The 24,255-nt window shown below is 39.2% G+C and overlaps 1 protein-coding gene across 7 annotated transcripts in view; it reads right to left on the bottom strand.

Annotated features, from left to right (window-relative positions):
* Positions 1–24,255, bottom strand: part of adcy7 (adenylate cyclase 7) — a 99,596-nt gene that overhangs the window by 37,231 nt on the left and 38,110 nt on the right. For 4 of the 7 annotated variants that reach the window (XM_028475120.1, XM_028475149.1, XM_028475114.1 and 1 more), the window contains 4 exons: positions 16,244–16,883; positions 5,538–5,735; positions 2,993–3,157; positions 1,735–1,884 (listed from right to left, as the gene is read on the bottom strand). In XM_028475120.1, coding sequence (XP_028330921.1) covers positions 1,735–1,884; positions 2,993–3,157; positions 5,538–5,735; positions 16,244–16,408 — 678 coding nt within the window. In that variant the 5' untranslated portion in view covers positions 16,409–16,883. Of the gene's footprint in view, positions 1–1,734; positions 1,885–2,992; positions 3,158–5,537; positions 5,736–16,243; positions 16,884–20,730; positions 20,806–24,255 lie in introns of those variants that run through there. The other 3 variants (XM_028475140.1, XM_028475156.1, XM_028475165.1) reach the window with 3 other exon arrangements.

The raw sequence follows: 24,255 nt of genomic DNA, 5'->3' as shown, positions 1-24,255 counted from the left end.
TGGTGCATGTGTTGTTTGTGTGTGCACAGCAGCCTCCATGTGGGCTGCTGTAAGTGACACTCTGTTGCTGCTGCTGCTAGGTTGGTGTACTGTGTGCACATAGAGAGAGAGAAGCGCTGCAGTAATATGTTTTTAACAGAGCATGTTATATTACTATGACTGTCGGATTAACGTTAGCTTGTTAGCTCCTCTGAGGGAGGGACTTTGGAAAGTTTGGAGGCAGGGAGAGCAGCGGGGAGGGAGGGAGAGAGAGGGATCTGAGAGTTACAGACGGCACCGTTAAAGTAACGTAATAAATGTACAATTACAAATCTGTTTCAAGCTAATTAAATACACCCGTAGAGAAGGTCTATTAATAAAGGACCACTACCTTTAATGAGCAACCCAGTATAAAAAAATTTATTAAAAAAAGGGGGCAAATTGAAAAACTGCTTTTTTCCCAGCAGGCTCTGGGAGTCAAAGAGAGTCACAGCAGATGTATCTGAAGACAACATAAGAATCTGACAAAAACCAATACAGCAGAGAAGGTTGTATCATTTGTTCCAACTTTTGGTCTTTGTTTGGCTGCGAAAAATAAATCATGGAATGGACAATATTGACATCTCAAGGTGTGCTGTGGTATCTGCAACCAAGACATTAGCAAGAAATGCTTGGAAGGCCTCCGTGGAAAAGCTTTGTTAGCCTAGCACAGCTTAAAGATACTCAGTCACACTTAAATCAGGGGAAACTTGGAGTTTAACGAGAGCGCCCCAAATATTTAAAGCAGAACAAAGTAACTTGCGCTTAGCGCTCCCCCTAAAGGTCCCTTGTGGTTATGTCACTGTCGTAAAAACTCAGCACCCCCCCGCCAACTGCCCCACCCCACAGCTACATGCGCACCTTTGCTGTCCCAAAACGGTAGCAACTGATCACTGAAAAATCCTAATACAACAGTGACACTAAGGGTGCTTTCACACGTATTGTCCCATGTGACCATGTGAACAGTATGAGGAAGAGAGACAAGTAAAATAAATGAATGATGTGGGAGAATGGATGAATGGATGGATGGATGGATGGATGGATGGATGGATGGATGGATGGATAGATGGTTAAAATTTGTAGACAACCGTGTGCAGCCACGTGGAGGATCATAATCTAGCATTAGTTTGTATTGGGCTGCCGTAAAGCAGTACGTCTTGCCACCGGGTCGGAGGCAGGGAAAGTTGCAAGTGCTGTTTTATGGCCAAGAACAGCAGGAGGAAATGAAAGACCCCCAATCACCCCATAAACACTTGTATTACCCTCACAGGGACTATGACAAGGATTTATAAAGGTGAAAAAAGCTCCTTAGTTCTGCTTTAAGGTGTTTTTTTTTTTTTTTTTTTTTTAAGTATTCCTGAAAACATTGGGATTATTGTATCCATTACCAGACTATTGTTACTGTAGTAGCTGTATTTTTACAATAGAAAAAGTGCCAATGGCTAGATGCATTTATTTCTGTTTTGCGTAGATTTGTCAATTTTATGGTTAAATTAAACAAATTCTGGCACAAGTATAGTATGTGTTTGGAAAGAATAAAAGCAAACCCCAACAACAGAACCAGGAAACAAACTGCCTGAATGTAGTGGAGCTAGCTAGTCAAGAACTAATGTACATTTCTTCTCAGTTTATTATAAATGATGATACAATTAGAAAATAAAAACTGTACTGGTATTATGATGTACAGGGAAGAGGAAGAGATTCTGATACACCAACCTGTTGTCTCTTCTCTATCTCCAGCTTCATCCGCATGCTCAGGCACCTCAGTGTATCCTGGAAAGTTTGCCGTAGGGTTTTCTCCATGAGGACTTTATGAAAGGCACCCACCACACTGCCACACAGAAACACCACCACGTTGGACAGCAGCTGCAGGAAGAAACACACCATAAAAATGCTGGAGCTGATATGGAGACATTACATAAGCACATCAAACATCTCTGCGATTAATGATCTTCCACTGCGTGAAATTTGTAAAATGATATTTGCAATGTAGAGAAAAAACAATTTCATGCCAAATAAACTCCTTTAATGTGATCGCCACCCCTTTTATCCTAAGGATTTAAATAATCTATTTTGAACTGGAGTTAAATGCTGCCACTCAGCTTCCCTAAGCATGATTCACTCTGATTATTCTCTTGTTATGAAACCCAGGGAACCTTAAAAAAATGGGCAGAAACTCCACAAAAATTAAGTCAAAAATCTTTGCAGCCAATTATGCTGATGGAAACTTGGCTGCTCAGCTGTAATACAGTTTCCAGATGAGGCATAAATCCCTCAGCTTATAGCTTTTTGTACGTAAAAAGGAACCCCTCACCAATAAAGACAGCACTAACAAGGTGCCAAAATACCCTTCAAATATCTGGCAAGACAATACTGCTCCATCACTTGCAATTTTCAACTAAAAAATGACTTTAGAGTGTTTCAAAGCGCTAAATATGAATAAGAAGTCATTAGATATATTTACATGGAGAAGCAAAAAGTATTTAACTCAAACTTTCTTAAATCATCCATTCCTTTAATGTATGTTATACAATATGGATTTGGTAACTTTGAGGTGAACACTGCTCAGATGGTAAAAGTTGAGAGGTTGACGGATCGATCATGAGACGATATTCTGTCAAAGTGTTCATGAGCAGGAGGACACAGAAGTACAGTAGCTCCCAGTGGATGATTTGTGTTGTATGGCAGCTCTGTCACCAATGATGCATGACTAAATAATTATATCTATACATATAATATAAAGCCCTTTGGAAGTACATGACAGCATATAAAAGTATGTGTTAGTCACCCCTAATCATATATTAAATAATGGTATAACCAGTTCATTCACAACTCTATTTGCACAGATAACTGGGTTCACTAAGGTCCCCATAACTTCCTGTCTTACACTTAGGAGTTACACACTGATTGATATAATCAACACAATACACTTGTATGCACAGTCGTGAAGGGTAAATTATCTTAAAGGTGTTACCTGCTGGGCCAGGTAAGGGGTAGTGTTATTGTTGTAAATAGTCAGACGCAGTGTAAGGGCCAAAATATGAGACAGGGAGGTGATGACGCTCAGCACCACAGCGTACCACAGCTGGAACGGCAGCATAGTGTACACTGTGAAGATGATGAAAAGGAAGAAAGGCACCTGGAAACGAAAAAGTTCAATTGAGTAAAAAAAACCTTTCATTGATCTTATATAGTCACAAAACCAATACTGTAGTAACCTAGCTCGCATGGCTTAGAGTGTGCACGGTGCATAGCCTTCACTACAGCAGACAGATACAAAATAGTCATTTTCTCTGCAATAGTTTCCAGAGGTGTAATGAGTACTGATATGTCCTACTCAAGTACAAGTACAAGTAAGTCATATATCAAATACAAGTAAAAAGTATCCCAATTAAATAGTACTCAAAGTAAAAGTTACTAGCTACTTTCACCCCCGACATTCATTTTTGGTAATAAATCTTGCTCCCTTGCATACAATAAACATCTCATGCATAAACTTATAAAGGCAGAGACCAAATCTTGAACTTAATTTATCTTCCACAAAGGCATCTGTATAAAATAAAAGGTTTGTGAAAATGTACAGTTATTTTTTAAATAAAATAACACCAATGAATTCAATTTAAAATAAAATAATCAGACTCTAAGTATAGCTCAATTCATTTTTTGTAGTTTCACAATGTGATCATCCGTTGATCATTTTAAAACTAAAAATAATAATTTACTCAGTAATAGGTATGTAACGATTAATCGTAAGGCAGTTAAAAATCGATTCATAGGTATCACGGTTGATATCGATTTTCTGGAAATTGAATCGCTATCCACAAGTGTAGGCGGCGGGCGGAGTCTGCTAATAGTTTCTTTCTGGCCGCCTTCTACTCTTGAATATGTTAATAAATGATTCATTACCCATTTAGCACCGAAAGAAAATCTGTAATATTACTTGAATATCTGTAAAAGTCACGTTTTTCTATTAGCTCTGTCTGCTAGCATAGCTTCTTTTCTTCACTGCAAGATATCCGCATGCCAACCGACCACTGTATTACCAGCGCCCTCTGCTGGTCCAAACAAATATGACATAAATCAGTGCAATCACGTTTTTTTTTTTTTTTTTTAAAGTCCAATTGTTAAGGCACAAAATACATTTTCAGTTGCACTTTTAAAAAGAAAAATAACTATTATGCAGTTTTGCATTGTTTATTATAGAACCAGAATTTAAATTAATAGGCTTCATTTTCATTTGTATTATTCCTTTATTTATTTAATTCAAGATTTATTTTTAGTTAAATTGCATTGTTTTGAATAGTTTATCAAGGAATTCTTTTGACAATGAAAAATAAAAGGAAAATAGTACAGTATTTTCTAGTTTTTTTCCCAAAAAAAAAATTTGTCTACAGTCTCATTTTGTAAAATAAATCGTGAGAGAATCGTATCGTGAACCCAGTATCGTGAATCGAATCGTATCGGGAGTTGAGTGGATCGTTACATCCCTACTCAGTAATGATTGGGTGTAGAAATGTAACAAATGACTTTATTACTTATAAAACATACTTAAATACAAGTAAAATTATTACTGATATATGAATTTACTCAAAAAGCACAAGTACCCATAAAAGCTACTTAACTACAGTTACGTGAGTACTTTCACCTGAGATAGTTTCTATGATGTTGATGTAACTACAAGTATATTTCCTCTGAATCTAGCCGACCACTGGTGGCATATCCTTTGAAAATGTTGATTTTACTCAGAGGTAAAAATAAATCAAGGAGCCAAAGAAAAAGCAGAAGAGGATAATATACATTAACATCTAATGAAGAACATTATCCATTTAGAATGACATTTTTATTTCCAGTGTGTAGAAAATTACGATTAATCATGTGTCCAATGTAGTGGATATCAGGTATCATCCAAGGTTTTTTCATGTCATGTAATTGCTGCACTGATTCTATAATAATATTCTACATGTATATAACTTGTATTTACAACCTGTTCATTTAAAATAAATATTTTTTGTGCAGATCAGCAATGTTTTTGATAATATAATAATATTTTATCATATTTTATAGACTTAAAAAGCAACAAAGAAATAAAGCAGCCTACAGAATAGTTCAGGAAATTAAAAATGTTAATCAAGATTGACACATTCATGTGTCAGCTTCACAGCTATGAGTCTCTTTGGTTTTCTTATTCATTCAGTCAGTTGGAATTTACCAAACAATGCTAGAACGACCTTGATAAACCTTGAGCATGAAAAATAGAACACATTGTCTTTGAACTTTATTAAGAGCTTCATTACTGTGCTAAATTTTTTCAGTCTTCAAAATGTTTGGGAACCACTGTCATAATGCATGTTTTGGGGTTGAGGGAGAAAGCAGGAAACCCACACACACTTGGTAATAACACCCACATTAGCACTAGTTATTAATCTACCATCTCTGTGCTGCTAGCCATGCCTCCACTTCCAGTTTATCAGAATGAAATGACCATTAATGGATGGTTTTTTAGTCGTATGTCTGCTCACCTGGTCCCAAGGTAAGATGATGGGACTGTTGAAGATGAAGGTGTACCCCAAGGTGAGGTGTGTGGCCCAGACAATGACACCAAGCAGACGCCTCCATCGCTGAGAGAGCATGTCTGTGCACACCAGCACAAAGACAGCCAAGAACACACACAGGCTGCCGCTCACCACACTCACAAAGGCACAATGCTCCTCTGGACTCTACAACAGCAGAGCAAAGAAAAAAATAAACATACCATCAATTACAGACAACACAGAAATAGCATGTATTTGAATGCATGGTGTGCATGTTGCACAGTTTTCCAGTTGGATTTCAGTTTTTTTTACCTCGGCCAATGAGGTTGATTACGTCAAAAGTATTTAAAATAATTTTTTTAAGAGACCTTAAGCTATGGAAGATTAAATTACATTTTGGAGGGGACCGGAGTCAATATACTCATTTTGCATCAGTTTCAATAATCGAAAAATCTCTCTCTCTCTCTCATCATTGGCACAAATTCAATGGTTGAGAACGTGCCTGATTTGGTATGCAGCAGAGCCCACATTTTAAATCTAAATATTGCAGATGATCAAGTTAATTTAATTGTTGCAACCAAAATTGTGATCATAATTCAAATTCGATTAATTGTGCAGCCCTACTGTGCATACTGCTGTATTTAGGTGTGCATGTTTGCAAGAAGCAGCACATTTGTCCATAAAAATCCCCTCACGTGTCCGAATAGATACAAGCTGTCATTTTGCTGTAAGTGGGACGAAGAGAGAGAGAGAAATGAAGAGAGAATGTGTGTTGGAGGAAGCACATGGGAGGAAACAAGGGGTTAAGAGAGCTCTTAAGAGTCAGACAAACGCACAAAGTCATTGTTAATGGAGCTCTACAAGGAGAAGGCCATCTCTGAATTGTATGGTGAGCTTTCTGGTTACCATGGCAGCGTTGGAAAAGGCCAGATCTCAACTGAAGCATTTCCCTCTCCCTGTATCGCCATGAGACTTAACAAAACATTTTTTGAATGTAGAAAAAGAGCAATTGCATGTAACAGCTGAATAGAGAAACCATGAGAACACAGACAAATGAAATGTTCAACATGTGGTATTGGAACAAAGATTGAAATAAATCTCTAATCTCCAAACTTCCCCAGAATTTAAAAAAAAACTGCATTTAACTATGGAAGAAGTGACAAATACACTTTACAAGTATCTCACTCCAGCCTTTGAAATGTACATCTACTTGGTGGGTTTGAGAGAAACCTTCAATGCAAACACTTCACTGATCTTATCTGTAGGCCATGAACATAAGTAACATTTTTTATTATTACTTCAGTGGGTTTTCCTCTTAGCTTGACACTCCAATGTCCACGGAAGAGGCGTTACGTAAGTTAACAGTGACTTAGTGACATCTACTTCCTGCCCATTCTTTACATTAATGTTATGCAAGCTTCAGCCTTGCCATGTCCCCTTGCTACTCTGCCAACACATAACAGTGTTTAAGTGTGTGTGAGAGTGATGGAAAAGAGAAAAATACTTGAGTGATGGAGCCTCAGCTGTCAAGGCACTGAGTGAATTTTGCATATTTAGACTCAAAACAAGAGATTTACTAAGACAGACAAGAAAATAACAAAATGGAAAAACAGTGTGGGTGTGTGTGGAGCTAAAAGGCCAAAACCAGTGGGTGTAAGCACACATGCGGTGTTTCATGGAGGAGGACATATTGTAGTGTGTGAGGACTGCTGCACAATAAAAGGAAGGTTACCAGCTGTGCTGATGCCTGCAGACAGATCTGCACAAGCCAATAAAAATCTGACTGTTCCTCACAGTCACAACTGTGCAGCTGAACACTCAACAGGATTGTTTTAAACACCACTTCCTGTCATCTTGTTTCATTTTCTAGTTCCTCAAACTACGTAGCAAACACTTTATTTGTCCTAAAAATAATTTTTGTGAATTATTGTTGAGAATGATCTCTGTAGACATTGATCGATTGTCTTCTTTTTTAATGAGCTAAATATTTATTTTCTTAGACTAAAACTATATGTTAGGTAAGGATGTCCTTACCTTGCTTTGCTTCATTTACAGTTTCAGCCATCATCAGAGCTGTCAAAACTCAGTCACCATAATAATAAATAAATAATTCAAGTAAACAGTATGATTTTATTACTAAACAGTACGGAATTCAACTTCCTATCCGGTACAATCTCATAGTGTCCTTTGCAACACGAGAAAGCAGAAAGAATGTACGATGAAACAAACAAACTACAGACCTTATACATAAATTTAATGGATACCAGGAAAGTTAAGGGTACATTTCTCACTAGAAGCCACAAACTATCTTAATATATAGCAATGTCCAGTAGAACCTGAAGGAATGTCTGCTATGTTTTCCATTTCTCAACAGGACTGACTCGGCGGTCACGTTACCTTAAGTATTCCCCATTGAAAAGACTGAGCAGATGATGCATAGTCACTAGGGTGAGTAAGGATGTTGCAATACGATACGCAACACGATACTTGGGTCACGATACAATATTGTCACAATATTGCAATATTCTACCCAGTTAATATCAAAATTAAACGTAGAGATGAAAAATCAAGTTTCTGTATATGTTCGACAGAAGATATTAAACATTCAGAGGACAAACTGAGTCAAAACTATTTGCTTCAAAACATCTTATTTATTATTATTATTATTATTATTATTGTTATTATTATTATATCTACGGTGACATCTACCGAAGTGGAGGTGCAGAAGAGGCACAATTTTCAAGGTTTTTATGTAGGAACAGGAGCTGGTCAACATTCCCAGTAGTTAAGCTGCTCCGCTGAGGAGTGACAATGTCTCCAGCAGTAGAAAACACACATCCATGAAAATGTGAAAAATATTGTTTAAATATCAGGGGAAAAAAAAAACCTTTATTTTTAATCGATTTAAAAAACGGCCCCCCAAAAAAATCGCAATATATATCGTGAAATCGATTTTTTTCACACCCCGAGTAGTCACTTTCAGAGGCGTTTGTGTTAAACGTCAATGCATCGCGCAGTGGACAAGCGTAATTGTAGTGAGACTGGGTTAAAAGTAAAGCTCACCAAGACCCCCTCACCCCTGTTGATGGTGATGCCCTTACGCCTTATTTCTATGGTCTTCTTTATTCACCTTTTGAATTTTTGCTCTCTTGAGCTCAAAAAAAAGCTTTGAGGATCCCCGGCCCGATCAGCTGTTTATAGATGCATCACACTAGGAAGCAGGGACTGTTTTGACAGCTCTGATGATGCATGAAGTGTCAGCAGAAACGGTCAGCAAAGAAAAGCAAGGTAAAGACATCCTCTGTAGACCTACAATCTGTATCACCAATAACATAATAATTTGTTGGTTTTACATAATCTAGCAACAATCTAAATTTACATCAGCTATTTTTACACCTTCAGCTCTCGACTCTTTTACATTCAAACAGTTACACAATCACTGACTTGTTCACTCATCCATCAGCTGTACTGCGATGGGAAGTGAAGAGCATTTTTAAAGTAGCCATCATGGTAAAGGAAGAGCTTCTCACTGCCTACACTTTTTAAATTCAAGTGAACTTTACAGCAAACACACAGTCACATCTTTGGCTTATTCTCACTTTTTTCTCCAGGACCCTCCTTTGTGCATAAACTGAATTAAGACACCACAAGGCTTGTAATGCATCTTAATCAGTGTATATGATCCTACTTTTTAAACTTAAAAAGTTTTGTTCATGTGATGGCTAAAATTTTTAGCCGTTAAATAAAGGGATTGTTAATCAATAGACTGTACTCTAGGAGAAATACTACCTACTTGAACCACTCTAGGGGGTGAAAGTTTTGCTTATCGAAATGAAGCATCTTAGTTGTAATTTTGTAGGTGTGTGGAGTTTAATAGTTTATCATCATTTCCATTTTGCTTATCTCATGCACTGGCATTGAGCAGCTAGTGAGATCATAACAACTTCTGCACACATTCTTCTGTTATCAGTTTTACGATATAGTCTACGCTAATTGCATTAGTGTGCAATTCATGTACAATTCAATGAACTTTATTTATATAGTGCCAATTACAACACTCACTGCAGTTTGCGGCTGAAAGAGATCATAGATCACACTTTTTCAGGTTTATTACACTGTTTGACTCAACTAGAAATGTGAAAATGACCTTTATTCTTTTTACTGGAATTAAGAGGAACCCTTTGAACCCTGTAACCCATGCAAATTGTTGATGATGTTTCGATGATGTTTGGAAATCATCGGACTTTTAACTCAAAAACTGAATTTTTTTACAGTATTTTGAATTTCGCTCTCACGCAAAAATAGCATTTCTAAACATCCGTTTTGCATTAAGGGAGCAATACATCATTGTTTAAAACAAATTACCAACATCGCAATTTGTGGATTTTTGTCTTAACTGAATTTTTGACAGGCGTTTGAAATCTGCCTTTAAACGCTAACAGCTTTTTCTTTTGCTAGTTACAGTAGCTCAGTAACAGAGGATGTTATGAAATAGTTGTAGATTAATTATGTGTTTGACTTATTGATTTACTGACTAATCATTGCAGCTGTAGAATTCCTATAACAAGTGACAAATAGTTTTAAACATAAGTTCTGCAGTAGTCTCTTGCTCATTAAAGCAGAACTAAGTAACTTTTTCACCTTAATAAATCCTTCTCGTAGTCCCTATGAGGGTAATACAAGTGTTTATGGGGTGATTGGGGGGTCTCTCCCTGCTGTCTCTGGTAGAAAACAGCACTTGCTATTTTCCTGCCTCCGACCCGGTGGCAAGACGTACTAATTTACGGCAGCCCAATACAGTGTGTGTGATTGTGCAACAGGCACGCGCGCACACATGCAACCAAGTGCTCCATCAGGCAGTACACACACAAATATTCATCCATCTATCTAGCCATCCATCTTCAGAGCCGCTTTGTCAGCACACAAACAAACACATCACACACATTTCCACACTCTCTCTTCCTCATACTGTTCACATGGTCACATGGGACAATATATGTGAAAGCACCCTTAATGTCACTGTTGTATTAGGATTTTACAGTGATCATTGGGAGAGCAAAGGTGCGCATGTAGCTGTGGGGTGGGGCAGACGGCGGGGGGTGTAGAGTGTTTACAACAGTGACATAACCAAAACGGAACTTTAGGGGGAGCGCTAAACGCAAGTTACTTAGTTCTGCTTTAATTCAGTGACAGAGCATTGTCTCTTGTGCCAAAAATTGTGAGTTCAAGTCTCAACTGATGTAAAATACACAATAGAATGCCTCCTTTTTTCATCTTCCTCCTCTATACCACCTGAGCCATATAGGTCGTCTTCTTATCAAGAGGTTGTGGGTTCGAGCCAAAGGCTATACCTGACTATATGTCAAAGTGTCATTGGGCAAGACACTGAACTATAAGTTGCTCCAAACGGTCGACTAGCACTATACATGGCAGTTCTGTACCATTGGTGAATGAAAGAGCTGATAATGTAAAGTGCTTTTGGAACTGCTTCAGAACTTTATAAATCAAGTCCCTTTAACATTTGCTTAGAAGTTCCTAATTTTGCCTAAAATATCCTGGCCCCTACCATTGCTGCACAGCAGCTATAATTTCATTGTTTTACAATTCGTGTGTAGCAAAATGTGCCATTATAAATAGAGGGTTAAATTGGATTCCTTTAATATTTTTGGACATTGAAAATTCCAGAACTTTTAAATGCTAACTAAAGCAAGATAGTTTGTTTCACATGGATCATCTTACAACTAAAAGTAACAGAGGTTGATGTACTTAAAGAATGAAATAATCACAAAGTAAAAATCAAGGTTAAGTTAAAGGATACAACCGGGGCCGGTTCTACGGGGATTGCACCGAGCCCAGGCCTGCGGGGGGGCCCTCCTCACCAATCCTCCCAAATAATAAAATTCTGATTATTATTTTTTTTTTTTTTTTTTGTCACTCAGTACAAGAGGCCCTTTATGTTGCTCTTACGTTTTCCCCCTCCATAACGAGTTATTTTCAAAAATGTCTCAAAACGTGTGTCGTTACGCCCTCCACCTTTAGTTAGTATTGCCCATGCTGCATACGCGAGAGAGACTTGAGGAAAACGCTAGACATTCAGACCGTGACTTGCCAACATGTCGGTAAATAAATTAAAATTGGGATGCCAGAAATGGAGAGAGGTAAAACGAAAAGTAGAAAATACAAAAAAGGAGGCAGAAAATGCTAAAAAGGTTTACCAGGGCTCTACACTAACTTTTCCAGTGGTGGGACCAAATTTTGTGCTGGTGGGACCAACTGAAAAAGTTGGTCGCACCAGCACAGAATTTGGTCGCATCCTTTTTTTTTGAAGGGGGGGTGTACAGCATAGCCATGCATGCTAATGAATAGACTTAACTGGCGTACCATAGTTTTGTATGAAGTAAAGACTCCACAAAGACTCGAGATACATTTGCTCAATGTTTTAGTGTCAATATTAAGTTTTTCTGCAAAAAGCAGTGGCTGAATAACAGGTAATTTATTTTATATAATTTTAAAAGAAGATGTAACATTTTTTTTCAAATAACAGTAAAGCATAACAACAGGTTACATGTATTCTGTTTTTTTTATTTTGCAGAAATGCTGTACTTGATTAACTTAACAGTAGCATAACCAACTTAGCATCTGCATTGCTTCACCTCATGGAATTAAATTCAGAGGGTCCAGCTCTGATAGTGGGGTCTCCTAACCCTCTTCCCCCTGATCAGGGGTCTGCAACCTTTAAGGAACCATTTAACCTCATCTCACCTGGATTAATGTCCTCCTGGAGCCAAATAATACCTTCTCAATGAAGACAATACAGTGTGTTAAATCATATACAGTTAAAATTATATAGAATAATGTTTGATTTAATTTGATGTGATTTATATTGATCATGTAAATGGAAACTTAAAAATAGCTTAAAATAAATTGACATCAAGAAATAAAACAGTATCTTGCATCTTAAAATTCTTTGCACCTCAGTTTACATGAACACAATGTTATATAAAGCAGACTTTTTTTTAGTTAATGTATTTGAAAGTAAAAAGTAACTTGAATTTGACACATGATCATGTGATCAACACATGCTAATTACTCATTTCTTGCCACACACAAAACATACATATTTACCTGCACATTGGTGGTTAAATTAATCTGTTCTCACACAATTGAAATCTCTATTTTTCTTCAAGAATAGTGTTTGTGTTGGTTTAGTTATTTTACCAGGGATTTAAAACTCAGTCATTGTACAACGTGATTTATGTTAGGTTGACAAATTGTTATATCTTGATTTTATTTGTCAATAATCATTAATAGCCCCTGTAAAAATTAACTTTATTTCAATAGTTTTTTTTAAAGCTACAGGGAGCCATTGCAAAAAAGTCAAAGGTCCAAATTAGGCCCCAGAGCTGCAGGTTGCAGACCCCTGCCCTGGGAGAACCACAAATGAACATCTGGCCTGGCATCATAGTCCATCAGTTCTGGTCCCTCCATGCTGGTTCTGATGAGCGTGTACATTGTATCACTGAGCTCAGCATGTTTTTCCTTTTCACTGCTGCCCTCAATATGAGCGCACACTCAGTGAAGGACTCGTTATGCCTGGCTCCATTCATAGCGGACCACACGCACTCCAAAGGAGCACAATGGTGTTTATACTCAGCTTATTCACCGTTGCATTATCCGCAGTAAAGTTGCATGAGCGTGGACCGTCTCCTCACCCGCAGAACTGCGGTCAAGACAGCCTCTACTCCAAAATCCTCGCTCAACCTAGCCGCCAGCCAATTTGCAGTGCCTGTTCATAGACAGTTTTACGGTAATCCCACAGCGCGAAAAGAAAGAGAAAGAGAAGTGCACTCTGTGGGACGTGACGTAGCGCTCAGGCGCTCCGTGTAACACCCTATACAAACTCGCACGGATGCGACCAGATAAAATTTTCACTCGCACACACTGAAAAACTACTCGTATATGCGACCATTTTGGTTGCAGTGTCGAGCCCTGTTTACGGTTCGTGGTTTAATGTTCGGGCTGCCGCAGCAGAAGAACAAGAAGACACTGTGGATGTCCCTCTGAGTACCAAACCCCCCTCCTCCACTTACTCCCCTCAGCAGCCACAGAGACGAATTAAGAGTTAGTTAGTAAAATCACGCTATCATGCTAAATCCACCTTTTTAGCCCTTAAATGCATTTTGATGTATATTTAGATTGTTTAGAAGTACAGAAAAGTTCAAATTAGTCTCTTCAGGTGCTCTGTAGATATCTTTATATTCTGTTTTGCTCATATTTTTCAATCTGTTTCGATTTTTCTATTCTCTATTACGTTTTTTGAACTATTACATCACAGTATTTGCAGCGGAACTGCCAAATTAGGACATCGACTCCAGGCCCAACATTTCGAGCAATCCGCCATTTTTATTTCTCGCTGCGATTTTGTAGTCCAGGCTCAAGGATGCCGAAGTTATGAGAGAAGAAATCAAAATGTTCGGTTGTTGGATGTAGTAACCCACACGCTTCATTACACCGTCTCCCAGCATCAGAACCTTTTCGAAGTGCCTGGTTGAGTTTTATTTTTTACGGAAATGTACCCACATCTGTGGGTAAGGTCATTTTTGTGTGCGCGAAGCACTTCAAGGATGACTGCTTCTGCAACCTCCGCCAGTATAAAGAAGGATTTTCCGAAAGACTTCGTCTGATTGAGGGGTCAATTCCTTCCATCTTTGGAGACGACGAACAGAGCACTTCGGTAAGCTGTAAATAATGCTAAAAAGTGTGATGATAAGACGTCCCTGTCATTGTTTTGTTAGCATTAGCAGTTGCACCGTCTTCATATGTTAGCGCTGTGTGCTCGTTTTAGATCCTTGATGATATGGCCTACGTGATTTAATTTAAGTCTAAAGTTTTCATTAGTCATTTCATTTTGCCATTTTTGTCTCCGAAAAGACTGTATTAAAATGCATTTCGTGACGTTAGCTTGGCGCTAGCGTTAGCTCGGCACTAGCGTTAGCTCGGCGCTAGCTTTAGCTCGGCACTAGCGTTAGCTCGGCACTAGCGTTAGCTCGGCACTAGCGTTAGCTCACTTGTTAACATCCATATGAAGACATTGTTCTGCAGGTTCATCATCTTCATTTTCATCTCGCTCTGCTGGGTCCAACTCTGGCTCGAACATGTAAGGCTGGATGGACAAGTCTTCCGTTGTTGACATTTTGTAAATAACGTGTGAATAAAAAATTTCTGCGCCGCTAGACAATCGAATCTCTTCTATCAAACTACAAAAATGGCCGAGCAGGGTGGAGTTGAACCGAGTGTCACCTTTGCAACCTGGAGAGGGGGCGGGGCATGGAATGTCTCATTTGCATTTAAAGAGGCCGCACCAAAACGAGTTGCTCTCAGAAGCACATCAGAAAAGGGGTAGAAAAGGGGCCTGTGGAGCTATAATAATGAGGAATTCAGACCCAAGCATTGCAGTTACGCTTTATATAGACCACAACTGTATGATTTATATGTAAAAAGGAAGGATTTAAAACCATGATATGTCCACTTTAAAGCTCCGTCCAAGCGCTCAGTACAAATCCGGAAGTAAGCAAGTCTGACTCAACTTTGGCATCCCATTACCATGGCTCCCTTATAGGGAGTAGTGGTGGCCTAGTGGTTAAGGACGCTGGGCTTGTAATCGGAGGGTTGCCGGTTCAAGCCTCACCGGGGCCGTCACTGTGGGATGTTGAGCAAGTCCCTTAACCCCTAACTGCTCCCCAGGCGCCGCAAAATGGCTGCCGACTGCTCCTCAGGGATGGGTTAAGTGCAGAAGACAAATTCCAATAATGTACTAACATTACATGGCCAATTAAAGGCGAAAGCCCGATTTAATCTTTAATCTTAATCTTAATCTTAATCTTAATCTTAATCTTTAATCTTAATCTTAAGTGTTATATCGTAATACTTCTGATGATAGTATCTGATGAATTCATAATTGTCAGTAATAATAAATCAATAATTGATAGTCAATTGTAGTAGTACAAAAAACTGTAGAGCACTTTGGTCAGCTGAAGTTGTTTTTAAAATGTGCACAAATGCACATAATTTGTTTTACAAATGATGATATTGTTCTCTACACTTATGTTAATAAAGGTCTCTGTGTGACATTAGACATGTGGCTTTAACTGACTTACCATATTTTAAGGGTTTGCCTCTGAAAAAATAAACTAATAGGTACGTTATGCTATAATAGTTAGGGGAAACCCCAATGCTCAATATATATTGAGTATTGCCATTCTGGTTCAATTGTATGCATCAAAGCATCATCTCAAGGCAGGGGGACAAATATTGAGATATATATTGCAATATATTTGATAGCTTGTAAATATCGCCCAGCCCTAGTTGGTGGTGGTGGTGGGGGGGGCGGGGGGGGGAGCTACGCATTGGTTTTGCTCCCCGGCCCAGAATTTGATAGGACCGGCCCTGGATACAACCTCTGTGTAATTGCCAGTTACCACAATGTAACAGCAAGGATTATTAACTGTATTATTAACAATGCTGATCAAAGATAAACATTTAAAGTTTGAGCTATAGTGTTTCAAAAGCTTTTGGACACATTTCATCTGCTTCGTGCAGGCTACTGTGCAATTAATTGCGCGAAGATAACTAAAGTAAGTGTAAACACTGATAAAACCTCTGTGACCACAGAGATATCTTTAAAAAGGACTCACCAGCCGAAGGGCAAAGAAAAGGATGAGAAGAATTCCACAGGACAGCATTGACAGGCCCAGCAGGAGAACCAGTGGCTGATACTGGCTGATGCAGGAGAATTTGCGATACAGCGCCTCATTTTTCAGCTCCTGGTCATTCAACAGGTACTTTCCCTTAGCTGGCATGGCTGACACCACTTAGAGAGGCATATCAGATGCAGCCACAACTAAGGTTTCCATGTGCAGGCCAGCTGATTCAAGATAAAGTAGACATCTGTTGGGCTTTTGATGGTCCAGTAAAATGTGTGTATCCTCTTCAACATGGCATGTTGATACCAGTTGCTGCTTTGCTCAGATTTGTTGTGGCTCCACAAGTTGCCCTCTTTGCCTTGCTCTCAGTCTCTCTCCACTCAGCTACTTCTTTTGTGTCTGCTATCCTCTGTCTGTCGCTAGCAAACAGAAGTGCTTCATCTTTTGCCAGCTACTGTGTTGCACCCTTTAGTGGGTTTGCGTAATAAGTTCTGGGCCGTGAGACACAGGAGGATAAGAGGAGAGGGGTGTAGAAGGAGAGCTGGTGGGAAAGAGGAGCTGGTCAACAGCGTTCTCACTTGGATTCAGCAGCAAAGAGATCAGCAGCTCAGGTCCGTAGTGGCAGCTGAACCTGAGAGAGGTGGAAAATAAAGTGTGGATGAAAAAAAATCCACACACTTGAAAACAACAGCTTAAAGAATAACAAAATCCCAAAACTTTTTCTTCTGAAAACAAATCAAAATAAACAAAAGCAGTGTTTTTAATTAATTCTTGACAAACTCTTGGGGCCTATACTACAAAGCTGGATTTCCTCTTTTCACGCTAACTTCCGGTATTTAATCGGTGTGTGCTATACTACAAAGCTCCCAAAGTCTTACGGGTCTTAATCACCATGGTAACTTAGGCTGAATGACTAACCTGGTCAGGACCAGGTTTTATTCTGGCTAGGATCTGAGTGAGTACTAAAGCTCCGCCTCCTGACCAATCAGTTCTCTTAGTAAACAACTTGCTCAATAAAAGGAGGATCATTCTGTGGACACGTCACTGTGTAGATCTGATGTGACGCTGACAGGAGAGAAAATATTTATCCTTTATTCACCGATGACATCCTACAGGAAAAATATAGATTTATATCTGATGGACTGACCTCTGCGATTGTGATTGGTCTGTCGCTGTAATCTCCCTCTGTCAATAGGCTCAAATCAATGCGCTTAACTTAGCGTGTTGTAATTGAGATTCGTAGGACAGTTTCTCTATGACGAACAATGTTTGGTTAGGTGAAGCCCACTTACAGAGATAAATCCAGGATAGGAGCATTTTTTTACATTTCCAGTCGAGACGCACGTCAGCCAACAAGAAAGAAACACATACAGCAAGTTTATTGTTAATAGAGAATCACATTTTCCTTAATTTCCTTCTTCCCACAGTGTGTGTAGAAAAAGCTGATTTATGTTTGCCTTTGGCAGGTATCTACAACAGTTGTAATGTTCCATAAAAAGAGTAGAGAAGGGGAGAAGCAGGCTTTCTCAAGCCTTAAAGCTGATATCCGGAGTTTCTGAGAAATCTGTTTATGTATCATTCTTTTGATATGCAAAATAATACCTAACTATTATTTTACTATGGTCTACTGCCGGTCATTCATATACATTAATGTATATAAGTCCCTCCTTCGTCCTATAGACCCCTATACAAATAGAACTGATCGCCGAGGGAGCCCAGCCAATAGGCTTTGACTTCCTAGAGTGTGAACTGTGGCACAAACGTAGAGGCGTAGATTTTGGTAGATTAGCAGAGCAGGAAGTAGAGCTGAGTGGGGCCGGGACATCGAGACGTTCTCTCAGAAGCTCAGGATAGCAGCTTTAAGCAGCACACCACTGGAAGTCCGAGGGCAGTAAAAGCAGTCGGACAGGTGGGGAGGTAACCCCTGACTGAGCGTGTCTTATCTGCTCCATGAGCAATGCCCATAAGCTAGGCATTCTTTAAATTTCCCCCCTAGTGGCAGATCAGCAAAAAACGGTGTCTGTATTCACAAAACATTCTAAAGCCCTATTCGCACTTGATTAGTTTTACCTAGGGACCACATGCAATTTGTAATAATTGCGGAGAATGTCTCTGATGTTAATCCAGTGCGAATCGGCCATGTCAGTCATTTGTAAAGTAAAAATTCCCCCGCAAATGACCTACTTTATTTTGCTGAACTCCGAGGTCCTGGGATAATACTAATCTAATGTGAATAGGCCTCTCTGTGATTTGGACAGAAATGAGCGGGATCTGATGAGTGATTACACGTTGTTCTGTTTCCGGGATGCATGTTTATTTAATTTTGGCAAAGAATGGAGGCTGCATATGAGTGTTTAGAAAACCTTTTGGGTCCCGGGCCAGCAAAACCTTATTGGCCCATAACGTACGGCAACAAAAAGAGAAATGGAGCAATATCAGAAGCAAATGGTGGATCACGTTGTATTTTGCACTGAGCGGTAACAATCTTTTTTTCCTGTTTGTAGCCTTCTATTTAATACAGCTGGCTAGCGCTAGTAGTAACACAGAAACAAGCTGTGGTCATAAGCCTGCAAAGTTGTTTTAACACCAACTAACACATACATCACTCCGGGAGTTGTCCGTACATTTCAGCAAAATCTCAGGCTTCGATTATTCCATGCAAATGCGTCACATGAAAAGCAGACGTTGGCGGGTCATTTATTTAATACATGGGGTCCCCAGATAATACTGATCCTGTGCGAATTTGGCTTAAGACTAAAAGAATTACAATTCCTCGAATTTAAAGATTTTTTAGAATTTTTCTCGTTAGGATAAAAGCATTTTAGGCCTTAAGAAAGCTCCTAAGGTGAAAAGCTGTTAGGAGGAGTGAGGAGGTGTTTTAAGAAGCGTAAAAGTGTCTTAAACAGACGCTACTGGTTTGATCGTGCAGAGATAATGTTTGAAGTTAACTGTATTGGGGATGTGTACGTGTGCTTTTCCCAAACACAGCGTAACGTAATAACAGAGTGCTCAGTCAGTCTATTACAGCGCTTTCACAGCCTTGTATTGCGTTTTGTTCGCTCCCCGCGATACTGAAAAGGAGCAAGCTGCTGGTCATTTCATGCCAACAAACGTACATCCACAGCCATAGTGGGCTTCCCTGGCATTGTTGGTGTTACTGCGTTTGCAGAACTGCACCATCACAAGATGAGGCATTTATGTTAAACAGAAAACTTTAAAAGCATAAATAATTCTAAAACATTCATACAATTATTAGAATTATAATAGAGTAACTTCTACAACATTCAACTGTTCAAGTCAAACTTGTGTGCTGCGATCAGTACCAGCGCTTCTCACACTCACAATAAGCATATTATAGCAAATATTATATGCAAATGATCTTTATATTCTGTATTTATGTTATTTCAACCCTGTGTGCTGCTTTTCTTTTCTTTCTGTAATGCTGCTGAAAATGTAATTTTCCTGACGAAGCCTTCCCAAGGGATTAATAAAGTCTATCTAATCTAATATCATCTAATCAAGATAATTATCAGCATGTGAATGAGGAACGTTCAAACATTTTTTTAGGCTATGTACAAATTAATTTAATTTTGCTGAGTTTTACCATAATGACAACATTTATTTCACGATTACACATTTGCTAATGTAGTCAGTTGATTTTACTGTCTACTCATAACTAGGACTAAGTGAAATGTTTAGTGAAGTGAAATGCTACGAGCAAAATCATTTCATATTCATCCACGCACTGTAGGAAAAAGAATTAAGAATAAGAATTTTGAGAACATCAATAAAGATAAGTTACCCGACCCCAACCCAAAAAAATAAAAATAAATCTCAACCGATTTACACAATTCACATAAATGATTAATTTGAAATAAAATCGGTGGAAGTCCGGAGATCAGCGGAAGATTGCCATCTATGATAGTTAGCAAATTTTTCAATAGTGTGCCGTTATTGATGGCAGCCCCTACATCAGACACAATCCCTCACAGCTGCAGCACAATCACCGCTAGCATATCCGCAGCCTGGCTGGCTTTGCTTCATTTCATCATGTAGAGACTATGAACAGAGCTGTAGGGGCTTACATATCGTAAAACAAACTATTGCAATATTAGTGAATTAAAAAGAGATTACTATTAAAAGAAAACCCCTTTTTTTTTAATTCAGCTTCATTTGATAATTATTACAATGATTCCTTCTAAACTGCTAACTAGGCTAAACAAGCCATTAAAGAATAAAAAGACTCCAATTTCTTAAGTGATTATGATTAAATATGTAAGAGGAAACGTAAAGATAGTTGAGCTGATGACACTATTAGGTGTGCCAAAAACAAACGCTGAAGTAAACAGATACAAACAATATGTTATGTTATAGATGTGGTATCTGAAAGCCACACAGAGACCAGATTATACAACCATTAAGTGAACCCGTTGGCATGAAAGCCTTTCTTTCACACCAAAGTGAAACAAACCTCGTACCAAGCTTTTTGCCTTGATTGGTTCCTCCTCAGTGGCACACAGGAACAGAAGCCATAGCTCTAAGCTCTCCAATCATTGATGGTTGTCAGATGACCCAAGACCTCATTTTTAAACTGGCATTTGACAGGGCAGGAGAGCACATCCACCCTGATGGAGCTTTTAACATGAGATTGTAATGTTACCTTAGAGCTGTGAATGTACGCTTCATTAGTGCATGTAGCCCCCCAGCAAGCTGTGCTGCCAGCGTTCACCATAAAGCCTCAGCACAGTGGTAAACAGGCGTCACTGAATCCTCCAACAGGAGAGGAACAAAAAACGACCAGCGTCACCGAGCTGTTGCTTGTGAGCTGTAAGAATGTGTGGATCACTGTGTCCATAGCGTGTCCATAGAGACTGACGTGTGATGGAGAATGAGTGCTTCTCTTTCTCTGGGTTTCTGTGAACAGCTCAGGGACAACAGCTACCTGACTGAGACAAATGTGAAGCATTGAAACGTTACAGCAAATGTGTCTAAACTACGGCACATGGGCCAAATGGGGCCTGCAGTCCAACAATTATGCCCCAAAACTGAGGATGCTCATGGTTAACCGTTTAAACGATAACAAAAACTTATGTATGATATGTATTCTGTGTGAGCGCGTCTCAGAGGAAAAACAAGGAGGAGGGGTGAGGGATAGACTGACATCTGAACAATAGATCCATGTTTTGAATCTACCTTCATGATCATAGCTAAAGCAGAGAGGCAGGTCTTACAGTTAAAAGACAAGCTAGGCTTATCCGTGTATCATTCATTCATTCGTTTTTCATTACGTAACAAAAACATGAAAAACAAAAAAAACACTCATTATTTGATATTTGTTTCTAAAACCAAAATGAAAAAATGGAAAACGCCTTATTTTTCAAATTCAAGCTCTTTTGCTTCAGTACAAAAAACGGAAAACGAACACCTCGTTTTCTCCATTACCGGTTTGCCAAAGTATTTGACCCGAAAGTGAATCGTTACACATTCTGAGATATATTCAGCTTTGCAACACTTAGGAGTCTCTAAATCCTCCGAAATGTCCGTGAGGAGGTTCTGTGCCCAACACCAGCTAAAACGAAAAGGACACGTTTCGGATGCACAGTTGGAAGCATCTTGTCATGCCGAACTGCGGTTAGCATAGCCGTTAGCGTCGGATGAGAGTACACTTCCGGGTCAAGAACTTAGGCAAATCGGTAATGAAGAACATGAATAAAGGTTTTAGTTTTCCGTTTTTTGTTTTCTGTACCGAAGCAAAAGAGCTTGAATTAGAAAAACAAGGCGTTTTCCGTTTTTTCATTTTGGTTTTGGAAACAAATATCAAATGAGTGTTTTGTTTTTGATACATAATGATAAACAAATGAACGAATGATACACGGATTTAGGTTGACAACATGTTGCTTTTTCTTAATAAAAACTAGTAAAAAGATAAAGATAAATGCTATCCTCGTTTAATGCTGTTCAAGCAGGACGGCAGGAGTGCAATTTCAAAAATCCTAATATTCTGTTAGTGTGTATGTGCAAAAATGAAGCCAAATGGAAAATATTTTTTCCATCAGTACGTCTATACTGAATGGGTCATTTACAGACTGTGACTGTCACTGTTTGAGATTGCAGGCCTTGTGTCAGTTTTTGTTTACACCTTGTGCCTGTAGAATTGCAGTATAATTAAACTGTCTTCTCAAGAACACTATATGCCTCTATACTGGCTGAAAAAACGTGGGTTTTGAAAGCATTGAAAACTTTGAATCTGACAATTTCCAATGTCCTGTGGGGTTCCTCAGGGCACTGTTCGCACATAACTACTGTAATTTCCGGAATATAAGCCGTTACTTTTTTCCCACACTTTGAAACCTGCGGCTTAAACAATGACGCGGCTAATTCATGGATTTTTTCCCAGTTTTACAAGCTTCATGCCACCAAAAAAGTTGAGCTCCATCACATTAGACAAATAAAATTACCGTTAACGTGGACCAATGAAACTGATTACATTAAATTGAGCGCTCCCATTGAATCATTCTGATCAATTATTTTGTCAGAACACAGCCTGGATTCTGAGGCTGATGGAGAAGCTTAGATAAGGAGAACTGATGGATGGAGACGGAGCGGAGAACAGAACAGCCTGGATACAGTTAAAGTTAGCCGGATTGTAAGAAGGAAACAATAAACAGGATAAAGTTGCATCGTTTGTTTAGAAGTGATCGCGTCCTGATTCTGATTCAGTGTCTACTAGACGTGATTGCTCTGCGGTAGTTCATGGTAAGAAGAACAGACGAAGTGGTCCATCAGTCGGGATCCAATAAAAAGTGACCATCAAAATGTGTAAATTAACTGATATGTAGACGCGGGCAGTGAGGAGGAGACTTCATGTGGAGATGGAAACTCATCAGTTGAAATATAACAGCCCGCCTACCTGTCCGTTCTGATTGGCCGAGTCGTCTGAAGGCCACCCTTATCAGCCAATAGAGAGCGGCCTATGTGACGATGTGGCATTTGTGTGGATTTTTCTTGGAAAATGGCAAAATTATTGGAATGCGGCCAATACAGCGGTGCACTCTACAGTCCGGAAATTACGGTATATCTATCACTGAACCCAGATGACTATGGTCCCATTGTGGTGATGTGTGACTGCTTAGAAAATATAAACTGCTGAATGTGTGAAAACTTCCTTTTACTGGAGGTGAATGTGCTTGGTAACAGTGAAAAGAGGACTGCTGTCAGCAAGTCTCCATCTTTAAAAACTAAAGACCAGGTCAAAAACCTTGGTGTTCTGACCGACTCAGATCTGACATTCAGCTGTCAGATCAAATCTATCCCAAAAACAGCTTCTACCACCTAAAGAACATCTGCAGAGTGAAAGGTTTAATGACTCAGGAGAAACTGCTCCATGCTTTTATCTCCAGCAGACTGGACTATTGTAATGGTCTTCCGACAGAAATCCCCCAAAAAAGCATCAAATATCAACAGCTGGTTCAGAACGCTGCAGCTCGGGTCTGAACCAGAACAAAGGGGCTGTCCAATAACCAAAGGGTTTGGGGTTCAAATCCCACTCTAGCCAAGTCATTGTCTCTGTGTCCTTGGGCAAGGCACTTCACCGACATTGTCTAGTGTGAATGTGGTGTGAGTGTGTGAATGTTGGGGGTGGTTGGAGGGACCAATGGTTCACTATGGCAGCCTCGCTGCACATTAGTCTTAAGTGCTTTGAGTGTCTATGAAAAAAGCGCTATATAAAATCCAATGCATTATTATCAATATTATTTTATCGTAAACTACACCTGAAATCTGGCCTTAAAAGTTTGACCAGCCCGGCAGAAATCGGCCCGAAAACTGTACATAACCAAAGCCCATTTTTTCCAAAGCCTGAACCGTTACAGCCCGACATTATTCAAACTTGTGCTGCATAGACAGTCTTTTGCTTTTTGTCAAGAATGAGTTGCTTTTGTATTATTTATTTTAGATCATTTATCAATTTGCCGAAGGCAAGCCTTTATTTCCCCCAGGGTCCA

The sequence above is a fragment of the Gouania willdenowi genome, chromosome 3 (assembly GCF_900634775.1).
Source record: "Gouania willdenowi chromosome 3, fGouWil2.1, whole genome shotgun sequence".
NCBI classification, from domain to species: domain Eukaryota; kingdom Metazoa; phylum Chordata; class Actinopteri; order Blenniiformes; family Gobiesocidae; genus Gouania; species Gouania willdenowi.
The sequence above is the reverse complement of the archived record's forward strand: the minus strand, read 5'-3'. Positions and strand labels throughout refer to the sequence as shown.